General features: G+C 41.2%; 2 protein-coding genes across 5 annotated transcripts in view; one reads left to right on the forward strand and one right to left on the reverse strand.

Moving 5' to 3' along the window:
• The window catches only part of LOC121914234 (transformation/transcription domain associated protein), a 145,411-nt gene extending 131,275 nt beyond the window's left edge, over positions 1 to 14,136 (reverse strand). For 2 of the 3 annotated variants that reach the window (XM_042437484.1, XM_042437483.1), the window contains exons 1-15: positions 13,999 to 14,136; positions 10,709 to 10,872; positions 9,947 to 9,996; positions 8,819 to 8,929; positions 8,308 to 8,412; positions 7,239 to 7,322; positions 6,831 to 6,887; positions 6,340 to 6,465; positions 5,457 to 5,534; positions 4,818 to 4,906; positions 3,489 to 3,585; positions 2,601 to 2,739; positions 2,295 to 2,373; positions 1,315 to 1,549; positions 333 to 660 (exon numbers count right to left, since the gene is read on the reverse strand). In XM_042437484.1, coding sequence (XP_042293418.1) covers positions 333 to 660; positions 1,315 to 1,549; positions 2,295 to 2,373; positions 2,601 to 2,739; positions 3,489 to 3,585; positions 4,818 to 4,906; positions 5,457 to 5,534; positions 6,340 to 6,465; positions 6,831 to 6,887; positions 7,239 to 7,322; positions 8,308 to 8,412; positions 8,819 to 8,929; positions 9,947 to 9,996; positions 10,709 to 10,808 — 1,678 coding nt within the window. In that variant the 5' untranslated portion in view covers positions 10,809 to 10,872; positions 13,999 to 14,136. Of the gene's footprint in view, positions 1 to 332; positions 661 to 1,314; positions 1,550 to 2,294; positions 2,374 to 2,600; positions 2,740 to 3,488; positions 3,586 to 4,817; positions 4,907 to 5,456; positions 5,535 to 6,339; positions 6,466 to 6,830; positions 6,888 to 7,238; positions 7,323 to 8,307; positions 8,413 to 8,818; positions 8,930 to 9,946; positions 9,997 to 10,708; positions 10,873 to 13,998 lie in introns of those variants that run through there. The other variant, XM_042437485.1, reaches the window with a different exon arrangement.
• On the forward strand, positions 13,952 to 25,637 carry TMEM130 (transmembrane protein 130). Of its 2 annotated transcripts, none has more exons than XM_042437487.1 (6): positions 13,952 to 14,015; positions 15,316 to 15,507; positions 17,932 to 18,016; positions 22,909 to 23,114; positions 24,156 to 24,268; positions 24,881 to 25,637. In XM_042437487.1, exons 2-6 carry the CDS (start codon positions 15,426 to 15,428, stop codon positions 25,061 to 25,063), a joined length of 669 nt encoding a protein of 222 aa, XP_042293421.1. In that variant the 5' UTR covers positions 13,952 to 14,015; positions 15,316 to 15,425; the 3' UTR covers positions 25,064 to 25,637. The 2 variants fall into 2 exon arrangements, with proteins under 2 accessions (XP_042293421.1, XP_042293420.1); XM_042437486.1 differs by having other exon boundaries at positions 13,985 to 14,183.
• The last annotated feature ends 1,947 nt before the right edge of the window (positions 25,638 to 27,584 follow it).

A 27,584-nucleotide genomic window follows, 5' to 3' on the forward strand; every position in this document is an offset into this window, starting at 1 on the left:
ATTATTATTATTATTATTATTATTATTATTATTATTATTATTATTATTATTACTGAAGTGGGTAAATCAGAATAATAATAATATTAATATTAATAATAATTAATTTATAGGATCGAGGTGCTTAACAATGATAAAAACATAATAACATAAATAACAAGAATCCCTAACCCCAATTAAAAACAGAAAACATCAAAATACAGTCAGATTGTTAAAATTAATCTAAAATTGTCATTAAAATGAGGCAATTGTGGGAAGAATAGAACTGCTTAACACTTCTACAAATAGCTGGGGATGGAAGGAACGGGTATCAATGAGTTTTCATGCAACATTACCACCAGGCGCTTTGCAAGAAGTGATGCCCCACGTGATTGTCTTAACGCCGCAGACCAAGGTTTTGACCAAGCTTCGGCAATCGGTGACTTGGAATGTTTGCTTGTCTTCCTTCTCCTTCTCCCCTTGTTTCTCAAACACGGGCCCCGAGGCAGGGGCCAGGGGGGTGGCAGGGGCAGGGGAGGGTACAGGAGCCGGAGCTGTGTTTCCTCCGGCTGGCACACTGGGCAAAGCTGCTTCTCCTGCCCCAAGTTCCGACTGCGGTTTGCACTTCTTAAAGATAATGGAGAGTTGATAGCGAGCAATGGTGTGAAATTTGAGGACAAAAACCTGAAAGGAAGAGAGAGACACATCCATAGTCATAATGAAATACTCATTATATATATTTTTGGCTATTCTACTTATTTCAATTGTTAGATTCATTCCTGACTTTCTTCCAGTGTTCTCAGGGAAAAAGAGGTGCCTGTTCCCACTCTGAAAGTTTATCCCCCCAAGGCAGTAAAATAGACTTTTTTCTGCTGCTCCAGGGACTACAAACAAACAAAACAAGCTTCATTTATATACCACTTCATACCACCTAAGTAGTTAATTTCACTTCATTTGGATTTCAGTCACTTAAGAACCTAAGAAAATCTAAGGTGACTCATGTTGGGGACCTATCTAATTCAAAATTCATTCACATAGGAACTGATCAGATGTCAATAGGAGGACTGTCAGATGGACATGAATGCACCTGCATATCCCCTCTGATACCGGCAGTGATACCAGAGGCCTCATTCTGCATGGATTTATCCAACTCCTTTTTCAAGCCATCCAAATTGGCAGCCATCCCAATGTCTTGTGGTAGTGAGTTTCACAGTTAATTGATGGACTAATCCCAGCCTAACATCCTCAATATCTCTGGGTAAAGAGGTTTTATTTTCAAGTAGATATGGCCACTTTCTGATTTCCCACAATGCCAAAGAAAAATTCCTTCTACTGTACCTCCAACATCCTCATAAGGATATCTCTGCCATTTCCATTTTCCTGTTCGCTCTTGGAACGAATACAATCCACCAGGTTTAGCAGAAGCTTGCAGGACATGGTCTGGATACTGCTGGGTAACGACTCGTCATCAATGTTCTTGGCAAATAACTGGACAGCAAGGGAGAGATCATTCAGTGGCAAGTGCTGCCGGACATGATGCACCAGATCTGCCAATGTACTATAGGCAAGGGGCCTAGGAACACAGACAAATGATAGACAGTCCAGTTACACTAGCAGAATTATTTCCAGTTTGTTTTGAAAGGTAAACAGCTTTGCAGGTTGGGCTTCTATCCATGCAAACCCTTATTCAAACACGATCATGCACTGGTATATAGACTGCCAGCTTTCTATAATTTTTTCCCATAAATTCTTCCATTTTTAGAAAGACACTGTTGTAGGAACATGTATAATGAAAGTTAAAGCTAACAATAGCATAAATATAATACCAGTTAAAACATTTAGCTGTTTACCTAAATGGCATACACATGGAGAAAGGAATGGAGCTAGGCAAGCTCATTCTGTCCATCCTTCTGTGCCTTTGTTGTCTGATAAAAAAGTATGCCTATCTGCATAAAGCTAATTGCACACATTTACCCATACAGTTGGAACAAATGGGTTTTGGGACTCCAAAACCTGTGCTAGCCATAAAGTTTAATGCACTATGTGCTCATAGCTACGTACACATGGGCTCTCTATTCCAACAGATCACTGAACACACAGAAGCTGAGGAAATAGCAGACAGCAGTGTGATTCAGTTACTGTGCTGCCTTCCAAAGGTGCATTATATAAATCAGAGAGCTAATTGTATGTAATAGCCCATACTGCCTTCTCTCTTTTCAGCCAGTGTTGATACCAACCTACAAAGGAGCAAGCAACCTCACTGTAATCTTGTACACCCATGACACAGATTACACCAAGTAGCAGGTTTCATTACAGACCTCAGGGTTTCACGGGCTGTGTATCCAGAGCCTATGAGGATGGATTCATCAAACAGTTTGTCCATGCATGGAATAAATTCTGGAACAAAAAAACAAATTACAAAAGAATATTGTCAAATTGAAGAGACCATAACAAGAATCACCAACTGGTTTTAAATGTATGTGGAAGGCAGTCCAAAGATCACATAGTTAGTATGTTCATGGTTTAAATGGCTTTAAACTCAATTTATGATTGCAATATCAAATAGAATCTAAATATTTTAATTACAGTAATAAACAAATATGCCAGAGATAAAAATGACATACGGCTCCTCAAGTCCGTGGTAAGAATGTGCTTGGCAGCAATAAGAAGCTCCTTTCTCAGATGAGCCGTCTCTGCAGGACAGTTTGACAGCAACTGCAACATCCCTTTCACCATCTGCTGTGAATACTTTGCTACCAACTCCTATGAAAGTGAATGGTAATAGTAAATATATATTCCAAACATATGATAGCATCTGTCATTTAATAACTGGGCCCTTGGTATCTGCTGGGGTTTGGTTCCAGGACCCACTGTGGATACCAAAATCTGTGGATGCTCAAGTCTCATTAAATATAATGGCATAAGAAAATGGTGTCCCTTATATAAAATGGCAAAATCAAGGTTCTTTTTTAAAAATTTATGTATTTTTAAATGTTTCAAGCTATGGATGCTTGAATCCATGGATAAAAAATCCTTCCTGACCATGAGCCGTGCTGACTGGGGCCAGTGGGAGTTGCAGGCCAAAATATCTGGAACAGCAAACTGCGGAAGGCTATTGTACAGTAAGAAAAGTGTGGCGCTCCAGATGAAGATAGACTGCAGCACCCATCAACTGCAGCACCCATCAACTTTAGCCAGCACAGCCAATGGCAAAGGATGATAGGAGCTGCAGCACAGCAATACGTTGAGAGATATTCATTCCCCATAACCATTGCAGAAGGTCTGGAAGGAAGCATGTAAGGAGAAATGGAAAGAAAGAATGGCTAAAGCTTCTTTCTCTCTTCTATCTTACTTCTCATGAGGCCTTGGAAAAACCTGTCTGTCTCATATTTAACTGGTGGGAAACAGCTATAGCAGTTTGGTGGCTTTTACAATCCTTCTACTACTACACACATGGCTGCCTCCAGGCACCCGCCGCTCAAGATACAACATCAACCTCCACTGTAACTTACCTGATAAATTCTTATGATGTAAGCCAAGAACGATAACGTTTTTATCTGCGCAGCAATGAAGTCAGCATACAGTTCCTTATTGTAAAGTTTATGCTGCCTGAAAATGGGAGCAAACTGTGATTTAGTTTTGCCTTTAAAAGAAAGTAACTGTGCAAATGGTGGCAGTTTGACTGTTAAGAAATGAAATGCTTAAAACAAATGTAGGTACCCTGGTGCTCTCCAGGAACGTATTTACACAGCAGAGTCTATTTTCATAAAGATATTTATGCCTACTTTTTCCTTGGCTCATTTTCATAAAATATATTGATTTGTGTGCAAAGATATTTTTGGCACAAAAAAATGCATTACAAAATTCTTACAAGTTAGTCCTGAAGGGAGGAAAAACCTCAATGAGGTCAATCATTTTCTCTATCAAATGCCTCAACGTGCCAACAAAATTTGCCAATATAAGATAAGCTCTTTATATCCCTAACTCTCACGCCTACCAATAATTTCACAAGTGAAAACAAAATTAAGAGTAAACGGTATTTCAGCAAAATGCACACAGTTAGGAGAGGATTAATATAAAATAAACGAATGACTGCAAGGCCTGTTACAGACAGCCAAAATAAAGCTGCTTTGAGTCACGGGGGGGGGTATGGTATTTCAATGATGCATGCGTCCTAAGAGTCCAGAAGTCGCACCAAAGCCATGCTCCAGCCCAAGGACTGGAGCATGGCTTTGGTGTGGCTTCTGGACTCTTAGGATGCACGTATCATTGAAACACCATACCTCCACTGTGACTCGAAGCAGCTTTATTTTGGCTGTCTGTAACAGGCCCAAGTGACTACTACCACCACAACCCAAGGAAAGAAGAACCATGTGCCCTGAGTACTGGGTGTTTTAAATAATATAAATAGCACAGCCCTATTAGAAAAACCAATAGGTAAGTGAACTCTCAGGAATGCATGCAAAGGATCACTGCCTTATACAAGTTAGCCACAAAGCATAATGGAAAGCTATGGAAGAGCTCTGTAGCTATTAAAGAAACCAGTGGTTTACTGGAAGCACACTACAATCCAGCCTTCTTCAGCTAGGAACCTTCCAGATGTTTTATACTGCAATTCCCATCAGCCCCAGCCAACAAGAATAATCCAGAAGGGTCATAAGAACTGAAGTCCAGGACATTAAGTTCCACAAGGCTCATTGCAGCTTTTGTTGAAACGGATCAACAAGATTACTGCTCTGAAACTGGATGGCAAGAAATTCTTCTTAAATTAATGATGTTCTGTTTCAGAAATATCATATTGCAATTAAGATTGGGCGAGTGATTCTGTTTTATAAACTTACCTTGCTTGTGTAGACACCTGAATTATAATAGTATTCATGATCAAGGGCACAAATTCAGCCACCACATTATGAATGTTCAGTTTGTAGAGCTAAAGAAAGAAAACAAATATATACGTGACCAAAACCATTCATTTTTCCTCTTCCGTAATTTCGTAACAAATCAGAACTGTATACAAAGTCAAAGCTTTACCTCCTTAAATTACATTTATCTCAGCCAACAAACAAGAACATGGAGTTTGGTTGGGGAAAGCAGAAGTAATGAGACAGGAATAGAGCCTGAAAGTAGCTAGTTGCTAAGAAAAGTGTAATTACACTGTGTTTTACCTGTAAGAGGAGACAATGTCAAACTTGTGCAATGTAACCTGTAAATTCCTGTACCTGTAACACTCACTATATCTTCTGCATTGTAAATAGCTAATTACTTTCAAAACAAGGTTGGGCCCTCTATATGTTTTTGGACTATTACTTCCATAATCCTTCAACCTCTCATTATCGCCTAGGAATGATGTGAGTTGTAGACGAAAAACATCGGAAGAGCCACAATTGCCTACCTCCGCTTTGACGTTTATTTCCAAGCTCTGACATTAGTTATTATTCACTATTATTCATTATTCATAATGAAAACAGTAACAAACTAACCTGATACATGAGGACAACAATAATGGGCAGTTCAGCTAGCACCTTCAGAGAGAGCGAGCCTCGAGGAATTATAGAATGCTGCAAAAACAGAAGTAAACGTCAGACTGAACTCCTTCCGAATCTTCTAAGAACCTAATTTTTAAATTTGATCTGTGATTTACCACAATGATTTGTGCCATTTTTTCCTGCCTATACCTATAAAAATATAACCTAATTCATGGATTCTAGCACCTTAGTTAATGTAAATATGATGATGCACAGTGTAAATTGGTAGAAGAGCAGGACACCAATATATATAGACAACAGTTGCGGTTTATGTATTCCATAAGAAGGAAAGAGTATGTGGTTGTGCTTGTGGTCAGTAGAAGATACAATCTATGTACTGATTTAGTGCTCTGTTTAAAACAATCTTAGAGCCAACCACATTTATCCTTTGCTAAGACCACTGAAGGGAAGGTCAGATCTTGTAAAGCCTTGTTTTTAGTTGTCCAATGCAGAGAAGCATGTATCACTCAGAGCATAAAATTTTCTTGCCAAGGCTTTACAAATATGAGCTATAAAGAGGGTATGGAAAATTATTCCACTTTTAAATGTTAATTAGCAGAAATATAAATTGTATTGATCCTTGCTCCATATTTGTGTATAATGGCTGCTTCCTAAAACACAAGAAATTGGTATGGTATGGTATGGTATGGTATGAAATAGTATGGTATGGAATGGTATACCGTGGCTGCAGGCCTCCTCCAAGTCATTCATATTGGCACTAACCAAGTACCAACTCTGTGCCAAGAGAGGTATGGACAGACAGGGTTACTTTACATGGCAAAGATACTTTACGAGCTAACTTTATTCGCTAGGCATTCTGTCTTTGGGTTATACATACCGTTCTTGTTTCACTGTCATCTCGTTCAGGATTTACTTTCACTACAATTGTGGTGATCATGCCAACCATTTCTGGAGTGGGCACAGTGTTCTCAGGAATAACCTGGGGATTCTCGAAATATCGATTCTACAGAAAGAAGCAGGAGATGAATGTTATGAATGTTATTTCCTAAGCACTCATAAGTTTACAGTGCAGAATACAATTACATCAGTTTGCTAGTGGAAATAGCTGTATCAGCAGAATAAGGTGCAGAATGGTTTTTAAAGGATCCCTTTAAACTCTTATCATTTTGTGACCACAGCAGGCTCTTTGAATAATCCAGAGAACTATGGTAATCCAGAGAAACATCTTATTCTCTTATGGGAAAGAATAGCAAACTTTCCAAGTAGAACCATGCAAAAGGCATGGGTTTGGGGTATTTAGCAATTCCCAACCAAGACTATGGAATTCAAAATTCATTCATATATTATAAGAACAACTACAACACCTACCACTACTTTGGGAAGTTCTTTGTAAATCTGTTTAACAAAATCCAAAAAATGATGAATCTGTAGGAAAGAATAAAGAGAAACGAGTCCTTTAAAAAATGAAAACCATTGCCTATCAGTTCTTTCTATTAAACATTACTAGCAAAGCAAAAACAAAAGCTTCATGGGCAGAACATTGCAATTCTCCACTGCTTGATGTCAGATCTTAGCCTAGTTCCCCTAAACCTTTCCAATACTTCATACTATGGTAGCAGCACTGGCACAATTCTTCTCTAATGTATTAATTCAATCATAAAAGTTAAAACTAGAGAGTGGATGTAACAGTATGACCAAACAGATGGCATTACTCTAACTGAACAAAAGGTATCAGGGATATATCACCAAAAGACTATAGATAAGAAAGTAGTTTACCTCTTGTGTGATCGGTGGCCTGAATTGTTTGTGCAGCTCAATAATGATTCTCAAACAGATGAGTACATTTTCTTCATTTTCAGTCTAAGCATCAGGAGAAAGAGGACACAGCTAGTTAAGTCATTGCAAAATTTCTGAACACCTTCAATACTAAGTTATGTGCATTAAGTTATATAGGGCAGTGTAACAGCTACTGTAAAGAACAGGAATAATTCATCTCTTTTGCATTTACATAGGCAATTAAAAATCTGTATTTCTATTGCATCTTATGAACATTATATAAGGCACTCGCAAAAATTATAATATGCATCTTAGCTGGTTTGCTTCTTATACAGGATAACAGATACAGTATGTATTACTTATTACTTGCTCTGTGATACTAATAAATATTAAACCTGCTTTGAATGTACTGGAAAATCTTTCCTAATAGAAGTACAATATGAATGACACCAAACTAAACTGCGGTAATTATCTCTACCATGAATAAGCAAATTAGTATTCTTTAGACTCTGGACTATTTGTTTCTTCATTCAAAATATTTCTGTACTACCTTTCTGTCTCATGGCCATGGTTGGGGATTATGGGGGTTTTAGTCCAAAACATCTGGAGGCAACAGGCTGCCTACCTCAACTTATTAATACTAGAAATGGAACTATATAAGAAATGAATTCTGGTTTTTGGTGTCACTAATTAGGTTACATTCTGCAAATGCTTTCTTGCCAAAGCCCTGATATCAAAGAGTCTATCACTGATTTCACTTTCTTGCTGTTCCCATTTCCAGCCACAGCTAACATGGATAAAGTAAGATCCCTTGTGAAAGAATCTATATTGTGTGTTTAAAAAAATAGACTGAAGCATTAATCAAAGTTCTAAGAGCCGATAAATGTGACAATATAACATCAATGACATGTATAAGAATCCCAAAATGAAAACACCCCCATAGTGAAGTTTATTCAATGGCTCACTGTCATTTCTTTTTTTCCTATAATGAAGTTGCAAAGACAAAGAAATCCCTGCTAGAAGTAATCCTTAGAAAATATTGCAGAGGTTATATAATAAAGATCAGTACCTCTAGAAATCTGAACATGACAGATAAGACATTTTTGGTGTGAGGACGAAGATGTTCGTTTGTGGGTATTCTGTGGATTATTTCCAGAACTAATTTTCTCAATTGCTGCAGAGGGAGGAAATAGTGAGAAAGGTTAGAACTTCAAAATGGAAGATGCTGTATAGTGGAAATAAATATGATTTATTGAAAATGGTTTTTAAGAAGCGGTATACATGAGACACAGAGTCAGAAAGCCAATATTTCCAAAATATTGTGTGTGTGTTCAAAAAATTAAGCTTGGCATCCCTTTTCATCCTGCAATAGCGCTTAAACCTCTTGACTATAAGATGTATTTAACAGTGGAATAAGCTGTCTCTGAAGATGGCAGGCCCTCCTTCTTTGCAGAGCATTCTTGGTAATGTTTCAGTTGTGTATTCTTGCACAGGAATTGTTTGCACTAGATGGCTCTGGTAGCCCTTCCAGCTCTATGATTCTAGGTGCCTTGAAGAGGAAAGCTTGTTTTAAAGTATACCTGGGCTGGCTTTTCCTGCAGAAATTGAACCTCTCCATCCTGAAGAAAGGTGAGGAAGCGAGGGATGATGTGTTCCAAGAATGTGGAATACTGAGGGGATGAGGTCACATTCTAGTATTTTAAAAAAGAAAAGAAAAGCACATAAGCATCAAAGAAGAAAACGCAGAATTGAATATTTTAGCAATTATCTTAGCAACAGCAACCTTCCAAATTAGCATTGCCCAAACTTTGGTCTTCAAGATCTTTTGGACTTCAGCTCTCAGAATTCCTTACTGTTGGCTGGGCTAGCCAGGACCTCTGGGTGTTGAAGTCCTAAATATCTGGAGGACCAAAGTTTTGGAACAAGGTTTGGGAACACTATTCCAAATCTACAGGAAAGACCTGAGGGGAAAATTAAAAGCTGAAAAATGAATCTGACATAAATTGTTTAGATAGCCTGTGGGCTAGGATTCCAAAGGGTTGTTCTGCTGATGAATTGCTTTTGCCAGCCAAAGTGAAGGTCTGGAGTGAGAATCCTTCCCATCTCTGAAGACCCCTGTGCCCCCTCCAAATCTGCTCTAGATGGCAAGCAAACTGGTGTTCAGATGGCACACAGGGCTGTTAGAGAGAGGGAAGAAAAATATATGCCTTGTTGTGCTAGCTGAATTCTCTAGAATTCATTCTAGCTCTTTGAAGATTATCCACATGCTAAATCCATACATAACTGAGTAGTGGCAGGACAATGCCCTGGAACCCAAAGCAAGATTTCAGCTGGCCATGCTTTATGGCTTATATGTAATCATTCCATTAGTTCAATACTGTAGTGATCAAAGTCAAAATGAAAAGCATGCATTTCAACACAAGTGCAGGTACAGGCTGTGTGCCAAGAGGTCTTCACTTCAGTCAAGTCAGGGGAAGCTGTGGCCCTTCAAATGCTGCTGGACTTTAGTTTCCATCAGCCACTACCAACCTGGGCAGTACTGGAAGATGATGGGAATGCTCGATCATCAACATCTGAAAAGCCATCAGTTGCCTAGCCTTCACTGAAATGGTTCAGCAACCCTAGGTTTGAATCCCAAACAGGGAAACCCTTGCAGACAGGGAAATTTCACATCACATCAGAACTCTAGGTTCACAAGCCATTTTTACCTCAAAGTTTTCACTGACTTCTTGCATCATCTTCAGCTTTGTTTCATCAGCTGCAAAACAAGGTTTTAAAAAGCTAAATAATATGCAACATACCCCTGCCCCTTTATTTGAAACCTCTCCTAAAGAAGCAGTCAGATCTTATCAGTTTGGCTCTCATAACCCAAAATGTAAAGTCCACCACTCACAACTCTCAGTCATACATCTGCATTCACTCATCTCCACGCATTCACACACACACACAGATGACTTTTGTAGGGCTCAAGAAAATATGTCTCATCATTTTGCTTCTTTATTAAAGCAGTGCTCCAGGCAATCTCAGATCTTATTGAACCATGGCAAGCTATATATATGATCCTTGTTCCCTGCAAACCTTATTTGCCAGTCAGAAGCCAACCTCAGGAACACATTTTCCTCCATCTCCTGGATACAAAAGTGGAGAAAATAACTAGGAACTTACCAAGGAAGAAAAGTATAGATCTGATTGTTGCTGATAAATCCAGCCTATTGTTAAATGGGGATTGTGGTTGCCATCAGATATGCATCATACTGAATGCAGCTGAAATTCTGGTTTTAAGCCATGGTTAAGACCAGTAAGAAATAATATGTGATAGGGAAGAGAAATGATCCATGTGTTCCCAAGGCCAGCACCATATCTGTGAAACAGAATTTGCTTGGAGCCCTTGTAAATACATCAGGTTAGTATACAAAACTGAACCAGCAGACTGATCAATAACAGGAAAAGAGCCGCAAAAATACACTTACGCGTATTAACATCCGTGAGAGCTGCCACAAACTGGAGGTATTTCTTCATTAAAGTGGTTTGGTCAACCACAGTGGGTCCTTGCGTTGACACAAATGCCATTTTCGCTCCGAAAACGTTACCCCTTATGCAGACAAAAGATGTAAGACCTCAAGTATCAGCCAGCCTGCAAAAAATAAAATGCAGACATACTTTATCATCATGATTATACAAGCCCCACACAGATACACAATGGCCAAAACACTGCATGACTCAGTGTACTCTAGCAGTTCTGCATGCAGAAATATGCTATGCTGACCCATTTACCACCTCATGGACCTACTGTATGCTATGCTGGTGGAGCCACTTCTTCTCCATGCCATGAGTGGGGAGTGAAGGGGATCATAGAGTTATGTTTCTATCACAAAGCAAGTATATGCTCATCTGTAAGTCAAGAAAATTATGCCCAAAAACTGACCCCAGAAATGTCAACCTATAAACGGGTCAATATAGTAAGAAAGGTCCTGATAGAAACTCAGCCTCAATTCTCCCTATTTCTGTAGCTACTGCTCAGCCAGGAAGAGAATGTGTAAGTGTCCCTTTGCTTTGCAAAGCTGTAAAATAGGCATTGGTTTTGCAAGAAAGGGGTGTTCGCTCGTAGACGGGTGCTTTGCTGATGCCTTCGCGTTGTCCTTTATGTCCTTTGTTACATGCCTTTAAGTTTTACCCTTGACTTATCCATGGCTCATATCAAAATCCAAAATACGTGAGGTCGACTTGTACACTATATCACTTCTACAATCAGCAGAGGTCCTCCAGAAGCATAAGCACCTTATGTGGTCATTTTGCATCTGGCTGCACAGCCATACACTTCTTCAACTCTATGGCACAGAATGCATGTTCCAACCTCTGGCCATGCTTACCATTCATGCCCTGAATTTCCCATTTGCAGAGACTTACAAACCTCAGGCAGAACATGCAAAGGCCCCAACAGTGCTAAAAACATACCTCAATTTTCTTGCACAGATATGATCTATGCTTAACATGGCCACTTTACTAACAGTAGTAAAACGCATAGCACTACCAAAAGGGAAACTGAATCGTATCTGCCATAAGCTTTCACAGACTGTAAACCTCCTTCACCCAACGCATATGATGAAGTGTATGATATATACATAAATACTCTAACATGTTACTCTTTAAGTACTAGCACTTCTTCTATTACTGTTTCTGCTGCAACCTTATGATACAGCTTCCTCCAGAAATACTTACTAAATGATATGTACCCTTTGCTTTCTTATATGTTTGTGTAGATGCTTTGAATCATTCAGAGTCAAACTGAATCAAGATACTGGGACAACTGAGGTCCAGAATGTCTTTATCAAGCCAAAATAAGAAGGAGCAAACCCTAAATCCCCAGTTTGAAACCCCTTCCTAAAGCTGCTGTCCGCCAAAAGCACATGCAAACCAGAGTCTCACTTCCTTGAAAAGCCAAGTGTGAACCATATGTAAAAGGATTTAGACTGAAGGTCCCAAATACGCTGCATAAAGAATCCACTTTGCGTCTGCTTGAACTGCCCTGCCTCAATGCTAGGGAATTCTGGGAAATGTAGTTTTGTGAGACATTGTGAACCTTCTCTGTCAGAGAGCTCTGGGGCCACAATAAACTACAAGTCCCAGTATTCCCTAGCCAATGAGCCAAGGCAGTTAAAATGGTCTCAAACGGGAGTATTTCTGCAGTGCGTTTTGGACTTTATGAACACTTCAAGGTATTGGAACCAAGATTAATTAAAGTGAAGGACATTATTCTCATAGTCTCAGACTGTCATGATAGTTTTAGCAACACTCTACTCAATTTCTACTTCAGCTTTGGCTGCTGTTCTAATGACTGTTGTTTCTTGTGCAAAATCAAAAAGCCAGGATCGCTCCTGACTCTTAAACCCCATCAACTAGAAAACACTCATTCTCTGCTCCCCATTTCCAGGAACCATGTTCCACACGGTAAGCTCTGACTGTTTAAAAACTCAAGAGCGGACATTCGTTTTGTCGCACTCGTCTCAAACCAACATCCGCACTGAAGCAAAATCGGTGCTCAAAACAGCTAAGGAATATCGACCTCAGAGACACAGTTCACAAAACCTCACTCAGCCATGAGCTTCACGACATGATTGTCTGGGGCCAGTCGGCCTTGTATTCACCCATCCAAACCAATCTGACAGGAGTGTCGGGCAAAAGGAAGAGGAAAAGACTGTGCATCATGCACTCAGCAGGTTATAGGATCACAGAGTTCGAAGAGACCCCAAGGGCCATTCAGTCTAACCCCATTCTGCCACACAGGAACACATTGGATCATAGACCCCAAGGGCCCTGATCCAGTCCATCTTCATTCTGCCATGCAGGAACGCATAGAATCATACCATTGGAAAAGATCCCAAAGGCCATCCACTCCAACCTTGCTTTACATGCAGGAACACACTGAATCGTTGAGTTGGAAGAGACCCCAAGGGTCATCCATTCTATGTTCATGCTGCCATGCAGGAACACACAGAACCATACAATGGGAAGAGACCTCAAAGGCGATCCAGTCCATCCTCATTCTGCCATGCAGGAACACACTGAATCATTGAGTTGGAAGAGACCCCAAGAAGGGACCTGATCCAGTCCAACCCTTTATTCTGCCATGCAGGAACTCTCAATCAAAGCATCCCCATTGACAGCTGCCCATCCAGCCTCTGTTTAAAGACCTCCAAAGAAGGAGACCCCAATGCTTTCCAAGGCAACTTATTCCACTGTCAAACAGCTCTTACCATCTCCCTAAGGTTTAAATGGCATCTCTTTTCCTGCACCTTGCACCCATTGCTCTGGGTCCTGTTCTCTGGAGCATCAGAAAACAAGCTTACTCCCCTTCAAGTATTGAAACAGGGCTGCCTTATCATCTCTTTGGCTTTCTCTTCTCCAGGCTAAGCATCCCCAGCTGGGTCACACACTCTCAGCCCAAGGAAACAACCCCCTGAGAGTTTACCTCCCTGCAAGGTAGGCCACCCCAGAGGGAGGAAACACACTCAGGACTAGTAGCTTGGCTCCTATTGGACGCCCCGCCCGCCCATCACTGGCTGGACACCAATGGCTGGGCGCGCGCGCGCACCTGCGGAGCCAATCAGCGTCGGCCCCGCCCCCCTAAGCCCCTCCGCAGCAGAGGCCACGCCCCTCCTCCGCCTTACGTTTCGGGCGGCGAGGCGGGGGCGTGGCCTCCTCTGCGGAGGGGCTTCGGGGGGCGGGGCCGACGCTGATTGGCTCTCCCTTCCCCTCTCACCTGTCCAGGCCTTCCAGGTAGCAGTAGCTACATCGCCCTCTTTGCTCGCCTCGCCTCAGCGCCGCCGGGAGGGGAATGGAATGGCATGGGCGCCTCAGTCCCAATCCGCCTTCCTTTGCCCGACCCCCGCGGCGGAAGTGCAACTTGGCGTCACTTCCGGCTCCTCCCCTTTCTCCTAGAGATAAGTGAGGACTCTGAGAGCGCCTACGTCCGGTTCGAAACGGAAGCCGGGTTTTTTCCACTCAAATAAACAGTATATAAACTATAATATAATATATATATTATTATATATATTATATTATTTTATATTATATATATATAATATAATATATAATATTTACACTGTAGTGTATATTATAATATAAAATATAAAATATAATATATATTTATTTATAGTTTATACTATAATGTAATATAAAATATAAAATACGATATAAAATAAATATAATATAATATATTAAAATTATAATTTATATTATAATATAATATGTAATATAAAATGTAATATAACATATTTATAATTTATATTATATTATACTATTTTATTTTATCTTATATTTTATATTATATTGTAACATAATATAAAATATAACATGAATGTGATATAATAAAATAAAATGGTAAAATAAATATAATAAAATAATTATTATAGAAAATAAATATAATATTGTAATTTATTTTATATTATAATATAATGTATAATATAAAATATAATATAATTTAATATATTTATATATATAATATAATGTAATATAAAATATAAAATACGATATCAAATAAATATAATATAATATATTTATATTATAATTTATATTATAATTAAAATTTTATAAAATAATATAATATATTTATATATATTTAAATTATAATTTATATTATAATATGTAATATAATATTTTTATATTAAAATATAATATAATATAATCAATTAGATATGATATAATAAAATTAAAATAAAATAGTAAATAAAATAAATACAATAAAATCGTATAGAAAATAGCTTGCAACATGTATATTGTGCATTTTGGTTGGTCCAATAAAGGTATCCCTGTTTGTTGGGGGGGGGGGTTTGTTGTTGTTGTTACTGAAATATTTTAACATTGTGCTGTTCTTAAATGGTCTTGTTTTATGGTTGTCGTTTGCCGCCTTGAGTCCCTATATTAGGATACAGGTGGGATATAAAAAAATAATAATAACAATAACAACAACAACAACAATAATAATAATAATAATAATAGAGCCTTGTGAAGGATGCAATGCTTGCCAATGACCGTTAGGTGTCAGCAGTCTCCCTGCCACTGTTGTCTCCTCCTGAAGGTAAAAGCAAGCCAACTCAGAGCATCCTGAGACTGAGGATGAAGGCAGGCTGCAGAGGAGCAAAGCAGACAGCTGGCAGTGACCTTTCCTACTCCAGAAACTGTTCCTGAATGGCTCTGGCATCTTCCTCCCTGAGTCTCCCCAAGATAGTTTGCTGGGCGCTGTTCCTTTCCCACATCACATCAGCAGCAGGTAAGGTGCATTTCTTCCAGTCTCCCAAGGTAAGGCCACCCAGACACTGTGAAACCTTTCAAGGCGAGTCTCTTTGGCTGCGACAGTGTCCAGCAAAGATCTATGGCTTCCCAATCCATGAACATGGAAATTAAGATCAAGGTGCCGTCACTGGTCTGGAAGGCATTGCAATTGCCGCCTCTGGCCCCAAGAGACCAAAGTGCTCCAGTTCCATTATTCATTCCCACCTTTATACATGGAAGAAGAGACAGTTTCTATGGGGCCTCTCCTTTCTCCTCCCACTGAGCTTCGCTCCACTCCCACCATCTCTTAACTTAAAGCATTTTAAAGGGAAGCAGATGAATGACAAAGCCTTTTTCTGCCAGAAGGTAGGTGTTGGAAGAGAAGCGCTGTCACCCCTCTTTAGGGTGTCGCCTGGTGTGGCCCATACACCCTGCACCCCCTTAGTGATACTACAAGGATACTACCTACAGTGGTTCATGCTTTGATTACCTCCCTGGATTAGACTACTGTAATGCAGTCTTTGTGGGGCTGCCCATGAAAAGCGTTCAGAAGCTGCAGCTAGTGCAAAATGCAGCTGCGGGACTAATGTCAAGCTTGTTTCATCTGCACTGCAGAAATAATGGCTCAGTGCTATGGAATCCTGGGATTTGTAGTTTGCTGTGGCACTCGAACGCTCTGAAAGAGAAGGCTAAATGTCTAAAGAAACTACAGTTTCCAGAATTCTATAGCATTAAGTTATGGCGGTTAAAGCAGTGTCAAACCAGATTATTTCTGCAGTGTCTTCTGATTTCTTCAAGGTACACAATAGCTGCACTCCCCTGCTAGAGCCTCCGATAAATGCTGAAATAAAAATGCATAGTCCAAACAATTTAGCAGCAATAGGTGTGCAGGTTTGTTGGGCATGGACTGTGGGAAGACTGATGCCCATGCATCTTCAATAAAACAAGGGCCAGACTGTGCCATTGACTGCCATCTCGTTCTCCCTGCCAGACAAGCACATTGGTGCTAAATTCCTCCCAAAATAAGAGTAAACATGCCTCTTCCTTTTACTACCCCGGCCTTATTCTGGAAAGAATTTCTTGGATTGTCCCATAGATTTATTTTAACTTTCTCATATTTGTTTATCTCACACATATATATGAGAGAGAGCTTGCATGGTGTAGTGGTTTGAGCACTGGACTTTGACTCTGGAGAACAGGGTTTGAGTCCCTGCTCAGCCATGCAACCTCACTGGGTGATCTTGAGAAGTCACACTTTCTCAGCCTCAGAGGATGGCAGTAGGAAACACCCTCTAGAGAAGTGTGCCATGAAACCCCTGTGATAGGTCCAAATGCATCTGAGGATGTAGGCTCATCTCTATGAAAGCTCATGCTGCCAACTTCTGTCTTTCAGTTGAGTCTTTCAGCACTCAAAGGTGCTGCAAGACCTGATTTTCCAGACTAACATGGCAATGTCTTCGAACTCTGTGTCTTATGGCTTGGTTTCCAGACCTTTGGCCACTTTGATCACCTTCTTCTGAACCCTGAGGGCATGTTCTAAACCCTTTCCTATGATTTATGGGTTTTTTGGGGGGAGAAACCTAACACAGGTGAGCTGTGCACATCTAAGGAACAAGCCCTTATCTGAAGCAGCATGATTAGCAGATGCTGACATATAAGTAAGGAAAGCGGTGACAGAGTTCATCTTGCAAGGGACTCAAATGTTATATTTTTGCTTGCACTGGTGGTAAATGGGTTCAAATTTGCTTTTAAAGAAAACAGATTCAAAGTCAAACAAATTTAGAGTCAAATTTGCCACACTATTGCACTATTTCTGATGCTCATACAATAACCTTACATGTGGTCGCCTCACTCTACTAAATATCAACTCAGAAATTGGAATAGGGATCGGAGCTTGGCAAAGCTCAGAAGTAGTTAGCTGGTGCGATAGTTACATTTTTTAAACTCCAGAAACACAAGGGCTTGGCCTTAGATCTCAGAGTCTGGGCCTGAAATCTCAGGGCTTAAGATAGTACTGCCTGGCAACCCTGGAGACTACATATATGTAATAGTAGTAAAAGGGCTTCCATGAATTTGCCTTGAATTCACTGGGGATGCATGAGAAGACTTGCTTGGTGGCTGCTTCCACATGGAGCTAAGCTGATCCTTTCCTCTGCTCTTCTTCTGCCAGCAGGCAATAACCATTTTATTTAGGCAGCCCTTGGCTAGTGACTGGCCATTGCACAAGGTTTTATGGCCACATTTTATACTCACACAACCACACACTTTGACAACAATAGAAGAAGAGAGAAATACCTATGCCACTTCTAGGGCTGATTCTTGTGCAACAATAGGTTGCTGCACAAGGGGCTTTTAATGGCGGATGCTGTGATGCTGTATCTTTCCAACTGCACATTTATGGCTGTTGACTGTTCCTTTCCAGATGCTGTGCAAAGTATTAACATTATTGGTTCCACAGAGGCTCATGTCATGGAAAACTTAAATTTCTCTCTGCACATCCAAGGCAGGTAAGCAGTCAGGTTTTTAATATATGTCTTTAAACCAGCAGATTTCCTGATTTATTTTCCAATGGCCATTGTACTCAAATAGAAGCCAGTCTGTTCAACTCTGAACTGTTTATCCAGATCTGTTTACCCAGGTTTGGAAAAATTAGGTTTTGGACTATCCCCCGTCACACTCATACTCGCACAACCACACACATTAACAACAACCGAGGAAGCGAGAATGATCTATACCACTTCTAGGGCTGGTATCATTGACAGTTTCACCTTAGACTTATCTGGAGGAATGAAGTGACTCTGGAGTCAGCAGATCAAAAGTTAATAACTCCCTCCCCATCGAAAACCATTTTGGGGTTATTTTGGTGCAACAGAGTGCCTCCCTTTGTGGCAATCGCTGGTGGCTTCTCTGTAATTTGGACAGTGAACTCATGTCAGGTTCTACATGAGCTTTGAAGCCTGGGTCAAAACCTGGAGTAGATTCTCTGCCCCACTGACACAGGGGACACCAGTGCATCATGCTAACCCTGACATACATCCAAAAATTAGGGGGAGGTGGATGATTGCAGTCAATATCATTATGTAAACTACTACCTGGATTTGCATGCTTCTTCCTTCACCTACTGTTTTTTGTACTGTAGACCCTTGATATCTGCTGGAGTTTGGTTCCAGGACCCCCTATGGATACCAAAATCCACGAATACTCAAGTCTCATTAAATACAATGGAGTAGTAAACTGGGGTAGAACTGGGCATGGTCATAAAGTGTAGAGATATAACCCTGAACACTAATGTGAGGATCATCCAAGTAATGGTATTCCCCTCACCATGAATGGATGTGAGAGCTGGACAGTAAAGAAAGTCAATAGGCAGAACACTGCTTCATTTGAGTTGTGGTGCTGGAGAAAAGTACTGAGTATACCATGGATAGCCAAGAAGACAAACACATGGTTTGTCTTCTAGATTTAGATCTGTTCTTGATCTGGAACAGATTAAGCCTGAATTCTCTCTGGAAGCCGAGGTGATTAAATTGAGGCTGTCTTACTTTGACCACAACATGAGAAATCATGACTAACTGGAAAAGGCAATGAAGGTAGGAAAGGTGGAAGGCAGTAGAAAGAGAGGAAGACCACATGCCAGGTAGCTGGAATCAATCTTTTCTCAGTCTTTTCTCCAGCATCACTTTGTTATTGTTGTTGTTGTTTACCCTTGAGTCGATCCTGACTAATGGAGACCCTCTGGATTAGACACCTCCAAGACCCCCTATCCTCCACAGCTTTGCTAAGATCCTGAAGATTCAGGTTTGTGGCCTCTCTCACAAACCTGAACCTTCAGGATCTGAGCAAAGCAAAGCAGTGGAGGATAGGGGGTCTTGGAGGTATCTAGTCCAGAGGGTCTCCATGAGTCAGGATCAACTCAAGAGCAATTAATTAACAAGAACAACAAAGGAAAATGATGCCCCTTATATAAAATGGCAAAATCAAGCTTTGCTTTTTGGATATAAATATATATGGTTGAATGGTGAATGGTGAATGGTTGAATCTATGGATGCAGAATTTCAGGCTACAGAGAGCCAACTGTATTTATATACAGTATTTCCAAACAGGGCAGGGACCATTTTGCAGGTTCCTGTGAATGCATCTCAATGGGTGATTATTTGGATGCAGAGTCATGGCATTTGGGGAGAAGAAGCTTTATAAGAAATTAATAAAAGACATTGAGATGCCTTGTGGAGGAAATAGTGAACAGTCAGGGATTTATTTCAGCTCTTGGGACTGTTTTGCAAACAGAATTCATTTGGCCGAAAAAAGTCCCCAAAATTTGATTTTTGTACAGAAAAAAAAATGTATTCTGTGCAAAATGCACTCCTTTCTATGCAGAAATGTCGCTGTCTGCGCAGATGAAGGTTTGGCCAGAAACATAATCCTGAAATGTGAAAAAAAATCATTTTAAAAACACATAAAATTCTCATAATTTGGCATAGCAAGGAAAAAAAATTAGACTATTTGTTCTTGTATGTGAGAATAAAATTAACAGAGATCTGCATCGCTGTGGAAAAGTAAAAAACCAAAAGTCGTGCACCAAATATTGAAAACTTTGTAATGTATAACAACGGTGAATTGATTTTTAGAGCACTGGAACGAGTAAAAGAGCCAATTTTAAACATAACCTGTTCTGCCACTACATCTAGTCAATTTTGGGATGAAGATTGTGGTGAGCAATGCCACAATATACTACTGCAAGGAGCAAGCTTACATTTGAAGTCCAGGAATTGGATTCTTAGACTAGAAGCACACAGAAACAAGGACTGCCCTTGACTGAGCAGACCAAGTCCAAAGCAGGGGAGAAACCAAGGATTCAACTCCAAGGACAAGACCATTGAAATCTGTTGGCAGAACTGAGGTTCAAAGAGCACGAGTTCAGTCCTGAAGTTATCAGGCCAAAGGTCTGTTGATCCTTCTTCAAAACACAGCAGAGCATAGCCAAAAGTCCCATGCACAGGCTAAAATGGCCACTTTTGAGTCTAAAAATAATCTGGGAGATAAGATAGCCAGAGCAATAGGCTGGTTTTTGCTTTCTTCAGTGTTTACACTACTAGCTGGGTTGTCACACAACTGATTTGGTGAGGACCGGAGGGACAGTAGTAGCATATTGAAAGCGTACAAAGACTAATGCAACAGGTGACTGGGTTCACTGTTTAATGCTGGTCTTTACTTGGAAGAAACCCCAGCCAAGATCCTATTCAATTGTCCGTAGAATGAAAATCCCACTAGAAGAGTCACACACAGGATTACATGGAGAAGGAAGAAGGCATCTAGCCAATATAGTGGGCAGTGCCACTGGTGGCCCATAAGCTGTACTTACGTGCCCAATTGGAGAACAACTGGCATCTCTGTTACTGTATGCCTTTAAGTCCACTCCAAGCTATAGCAGCCCTGTTGTAGGGTTTTCTCAGGAAGAGAAAAGAGTGTGACTTGCTTAAGGTCACCCAAGGGTTTCCACAGCTAAGCAGGGATTCAAATCCCAATCTCCCAAGACCCTGGTCCAGCACTCAAACCCCTACTAGACAATACTGCATCCATCAGCTGCCCCTGTAGTGCCCCAGCACACCTTGTTGCCTTGTTTTGCAGGGGCCAGGCACAATTTGTTTCACATAGGCTAACTATCAAAATGCTTTTGCATTGCCTTGGTCTTCCTCCATAAGGACAAGCTGGCACTGAGAAGGTTACCTGCTATATCTTGTTCCCTGGGAGAGCAAGGGACTGAGAAATCGGTTATGTAGCAAGGACTAGGGAAAGGTTGTTTAGGAGACTTACATGGCCAACCTACGTTTAGGCTATGGCCTGTTACAGACAGGCAAAATAAAGCTGCTTCGAGTCACAGTGGAGGTATGGTGTTTCAATGATGCATGCGTCCTAAGAGTCCAGAAATCACACCAAAGCCACGCTCCAGCCCTAGTGTGGCTTTGGTGTGGCTTCTGGACTCTTAGGACGCATGCATCATTGAAACACCATACCTCCACTGTGACTCGAAGCAGCTTTATTTTGGCTGTCTGTAACAGGCCTATGTTACGTTAAAAAAATCTATTGAATGTGTTGGCTTAATAGAATTTCCCCATCACAAGCACTTTGCCGCAGTGACTTAGCCACCTTGGAAAACTATATTAGAATATACGAGTTCAGGGCTACCATTCTCTTCAGACTCTGTTTGTTGGAGTGTGAGACAGAAATTCATTTCTTTCTCTAAATCAAGTTGGATCTTTGATTCACCAGGCTTAGCATCGCAGAATCATAGAACTGGAAAAGACCACAAAGGCCATCCCATCCAAACCCCTGCCATGCAGGAATGAACAATCAAAGGACTTCCAAACAGAGTCCATCCAGCCTCTGTTTATAAACCTCCAAAGAAGGAGACTCTGTCACACTCTGAGATCGTCTATTCCACTGTTGGACAGCTCTTGCTATCAGGAATATTGAGGCGGAATCTCTTTCCCTGTAGTTTGAATCCATAGCTCCAGGTCCTATTCTCTGGAGCAGCAGAAAACAAGCTTGCTCTTCCAACTTCTCCTCGAATTATGCAGGAAGGAAATTCCCCTTCAGTTCTGCCCTAGGGTTGATAAACGATTGCCTGCCACCAAAAACAAAAATCACATTGAACAATTCAAAATACACGTTAATGTGTTCTTTAAAAATAAGATTCCACCTAAACATTAAGGGGGGGATTTATTTCCTATAAGCACAGTTAGACAGTGGAATAGATCTGTCTCAGAGTCCTTTACTGGACTTTGTAATCAAAATTTGGATCGCCGTCTCTCAACAGCTCTTTAGTTGTATAAACCTGCATAGCAGCGGATTTGACTAGATGGACCCTATAGTTCTTCCCAGAGCTATGATTCTGTGATTATTAATTGTGCAAATAAAGTATTCTCTTTACTGCTCACAGAGTTTCTTTCGAAGTATAACTTTGTTCTGTCCATGCTGCAAAACATAAGATAGAGATCATAGGGCAGTGATGGCGAACCTATGGCAATCGTGCCAGAGGTGGCACTCAGAGCCCTCTATGTGGGCACATGTGTCATCACCCCAGAACAGAGTTTGCCTGAGTTTGTTACTAGAAAGCCAGAGGGACATGGCACTTTGCAATAAATAAGTGGGTTTTGGGTTGCAGTTTGGGCACTCTGCCCCTAAAAGGTTCATCATCACTGTCATAGCGTTTCCTTACTCTTGTCATAAGTGGGAAACAACTTGAAGACACACAGCAACAAGATTTTTTAAATGCTTTAATGAACAATTAAAACAAGTTGCTGTCAAAATGATTTAATAAGTACTGGCAACAAGTTACATTTCAAAAGTAACCTGTGAAGCTGTGCTTAGACTTGTTTTTGTGCTTGCTTCTTTCCAGTCCTCCTCTGAGCCTTTGCTGGTTAATCAAGAGCGAATGCATTCCCCTTGGAGGAGACCAGTGGTGCCACTTGGTAGCGACCAATTCAACATCCTACCATCTCAACCACAAGTTCAGAGAAGCCGGACAATACTGCCTCAGTGTGCGAGTCCAGAACGGGGCAAATATATTGCAGTCGTACCAGGAGATTCAGGTCAAGCCAATAGGTGAGAGCAATGAGAACCTGAATGGCACATCTGGACTGCCTTGGTGTGTACACAGAGGCTCCTGTTTCACCTTGGTCTTCCTCCTCCTGTTACCTTTCTCTAGGTGTATAGGTAGACACTGAATTTACACATGCAAAAACTGAGAGTATTGGCAGAGGAGAGAATGAAGCTCCAGGATCCTTTTTGAGATCAGAAGCTATGGCACTATCTGGTAGGACTAGGGCAGTGACTCCCAAACTTTAGTCCTCCAAGTGTTTTGGACTTCAACTCCCAGAAGCCCCAGCCAGCTTGGCCAATGGCCAGGAAGGATGAGAAGTGAAGTCCAAAACATCTAGAGGACCAAAGTTTGGTCCTCTGTTGCCAGAGATGATGAAGCCACCTCCGGCAACAGATGCTGGGGCGGTGAGGTGGGGTGAAAAGCAAAGCAGTTGCAAGATGTTTGGAGACAGAGTTGCTGATGACCTGAGTCCCATAGGCTAGCATACTTTTTCAGATACAGTCCAAGAGCTACTTCGGTCCAAAATGTTGAAGATGAATTCAACCGCCAGTCTAATCAGCCTCTGTATAATTGGGGAAAGTGTATGTTTTGTTCTGTGCATCACACAGCAAAATATTTTGTGCCAGCTCTGGTCAAAATGGCAAGGTAAATGATAGCCTCTCTGGTTTCTTGCAAGCAAATATGGTAATAACAAGGCTTTCAAGGTTGTGTGTGTTATTTGCCTTCAAGTCACTTGTTGACATAGGGTTACCCCATAAATTTCCTAGTTTTCTTAGGGCAGGAATATTCAAGGTGGTTTTGCCTATTCCTTCACCTGAAATAAAGCCTACAGCATTTGATATTCATTGGTGATTTTCCATCCAAATACTAACCAAGGCTGATCCCACTTAGCTTCTAAGTTCAGACAGAATCTGGTGCCTTATAACTCTGGCCTTCCAGGGTTTTTGGACTTTCACACAGCCGCCTTCTCTTTTTGTTAAAATTGCACATACGCAGATTTTAAAAAGCTTATCTAATAGTGTTCTTGTTCTGCTCTTCCCCAGGCCTCCATCCAGCTTTCTTTGTCCTGCCTTGCATCACTCTCTTATCGGTCGTCCTGGGATTGGCCGTCTATGTTACCTTCCGAAGCCGTGCCCAGTCAAAGGATCTTGTAGAGGTACAGGCTTGAGAGAGATGAGAACATTTTATTTTGTGGACTATATCTCTTCATAGTCTAAAAATTAGTGCAACAAAGTCCCAGATCCACAAACCAGTGATACTGAGATAAGGCCAACTTCGAAGCAAGCTTTCGAAGCTTCACTGGCTGCGTCATCAGGCAGAGATGTTAGAAATCATTTAGGAGAAGAAAAGTGAAGATGTCAAAGTCACAGGCCTACATTTTGTCTCAGAGCTTGCTTCACAATTACAGTTGGACCTCCGCATTTCCAGATTTGACTTTTGTGGATTTGATTATTTGCAGTTTGATTAATACGTTCTCTCTAGGAATCTCTAGGTCCTTCAGCGCAACTCTTCCAGAAGCTGATCATAGAGTTCTGCTGTAGAATTTAGAAGTTCCTAGAGAAAACACAATGGAAACCCATTGGGTGACCCTAGGTGTGTCACACTCTCTCCCATGATAGCCTTAGGGTCACCGTAAGTCGGAAACGACTTGAAGGCCCACAGCAACAACGCTAGTACTAGTTATTTGCTGCCAGTTCACATTTTTCTTTACCATTTAAAGCCTTCTAGCTTTGGAACTGACCCTGTCTTCTTTGTTGCTGAGCTGCAGGTTGCCGACTTCGACTTTTCTCCTGGCTCCGAGAAAAGGCCTGCCAGTCCTGGCTGGAGCTGCAGTCAATTGTGTTGCCAGACATGCTTCCTTTGGCCAGCTCAGGAGACTTGCCACACGGTCGGGGAGCATCAGCGCCTCCTACACCCTTTGCGCCAATCCGTTAAGATGTACACTGCTTGAAGACTGCAGTCGTGTTTGTTTTGCCTTAATGGCCAACAGTTTGCCTTGCCTCCTCCACTCTGTGCAAGAGTGGATTATAAACAATCATCCCCTCTTCTTTCCTTTTGCTAGTTCACCCAAAGCTTAATTCAACATTAGGCCCAAGGCACAGCTTGGGAAAGTTCTTTTTTGTGGCCATGTGCGATTCTAGGAGCTATAATCCAGAGACAGATTTCATCAAGCTCTGCTTCCATCATGCATATTGACAAAGATTCACACGGAATAGTAAAAATACAAATTGGGAACTGTTAGTGTTCTTTGCAATCGTGATTGAAAAGGAAGAAGCCATGTGGAAGTGTCCTTAGCTCTTACTTGTAAGAGGAAGTAAGAATGATCATGTTGGGAATATGATGAGGCCGAAAAGCCTGCAAGTTCTCAGCACACTGTTTTGCAAACATGCAACATCATAATGGCATGTTTCAGATATAATAGGCCCTTGCCATCTGTTGGAGTTTGGTTCCTGAACTCCTATGGATACCAAAATCCATGGATATCAAGTCCCATTATATACTATCACATAATGAAATGATGTTCCTTATATATAATAGAAAAATCATGGTTTGCTTTTTGGAATATATATATATATATATATATATATATATATATATATATATATATTTTCATTCAAGCCATTGATGGTTGAATCCATGGATAAAGAATCCATGGATATAGAAGGATGACTGTATATCCTTTAAATTCATTTTTGGCATATTAACTTCTAACCAAGTTAGCACCCACCAGACATTCTTTTCGACAACTCGAAAAGCTTCTGTTTCCATCACTTACTGTCTTAATAAAGCAAGTCCTGGTTATCTAAAAATGTGGTGTGTGTACAAGTTACTCCTTAAAGAAAGACTGTTGTACCTCTGGTGTCAAGCTCCCGTTTGTAAAGCATCCCAGCATTCTGCCAGATGTATAGCTGTGATCTGTAGAAGGGAGAGGTGATTGAATAAATGGTTAAAATAACAGATATTAATCTATGGATTCATTTATTTGCAGCTGAAAACTCTTGACATTCTATCTTTCCGAAGGGAAGTCAAAAGGATAATGGCGCAGTCGAGGGTCCGGCGAAGTGAGATATAGTTGGCCCTCTTCCCTTACCCTCACCTCCGCCAAAAGAAAAGAAGAGAACCATATCCAGAGAACTGCTTTTGTTAACCTTACGGATCAGTGACCTGGAAAAAAGGAATGTTCAATAGAAAGATGGAACTTGCTGATTTAGGAGCTTGCAGAGAGGAGAGCTATTCAACTGAAACGATAAGCAATGAGTACAGAGAGATGAAGTGGTTTATTATGCAACTCACTGAACGAAATTATGAGGAAATGAATCTGAGAATGGAGGTATATTATATACTTATAGGACACACCTGCAAAACCCACAGAGGAATGTCCACAATGACCATTAAGGAAAGAGTTTAAACAGTCTCAGCATCAAATAACAGCTATTTGCCTTTAGGATTAATGACTGAGCAATTAGAAAGCTCCAATGTGACTTTCCTTCCTTCTTAAGGCAATGTTTCATACCTTGAGACACAGTCCCTGTTTGCAAGAATTTGGTCTCAGCAGAGGCTGGGGAAACTGTGACCCTCCAGCTGTTGATGAACTACTACTCCCAGCATCCCTCGCCATAAGACAGGATAGCAAAGGGAGACTTCCCATCATCCCCACAAGGCACAGCATCTGGGGGGGGGGGGCACAAGGATTGGAACCCGCCTCCCATCCTGAGGCTCTTTTGGGAGCTGTAGTCCCCAAGGGCCATGTTTTCCAGTTTGTTCTCCAGGGCAGCAGGGAGCCCTTCAGGATGCCCAAGACCAAAGCCTTTGGCTTCCATGCCTCAGTATTATTATTACTATTATTGTTGTTGTAAATGTGGACCCAAAGATGCCAGCTGCCCTAAATCTCCCAAACCCAGGAACCAGGAGCCCCTTGGAGCCTGAGAATGGCCAGCAACGCTCCCTCTCCGCCACCAGAGGGCGCCCCATCATCATAATAAGCGTCAAGGGGCCAAAGTGCGCCACTTGAGCCACAGGAGAGCGCCCGAGAGAGCGCCAGGAAGGAGAGCACAAAAGCGCATGAGAGCGAGAAGACTTGGATGACAATGAGATTCTCTGGCCGACGGTCTCCACTGGAGGGCGCCCGAGAGAATCCTTGCAGCCATGAGTCATGAAGCCTGCAGTGCGCAAAGGGTGCCACCAGAGGGCGACTGAGAGCAAGGCTGCAGCTGCCAGCAGCAGAGCCCCCTTTTGCACTACAATTCCCATCATCCCCTGGGAAAACTTGGCCGCCAGCGCCCCTGAGGGCCAGAGGATGATGGGAATTCCATTCCAAAGCGTTTTGAGGGGCTCCAGGGCGCAGAAAGGCTGGATTTGAGGCATTCCCCTGCCTTCTGCATCGTCTGGGGATGATGGGAGCTGTCCTCCAAGGCCCCTAACACTGACATTCAAGTCAATAAAATTATGTACATTATATATAACTGTGAATA

This window comes from Sceloporus undulatus, chromosome 8, assembly GCF_019175285.1.
Source record: "Sceloporus undulatus isolate JIND9_A2432 ecotype Alabama chromosome 8, SceUnd_v1.1, whole genome shotgun sequence".
NCBI lineage: Eukaryota > Metazoa > Chordata > Lepidosauria > Squamata > Phrynosomatidae > Sceloporus > Sceloporus undulatus.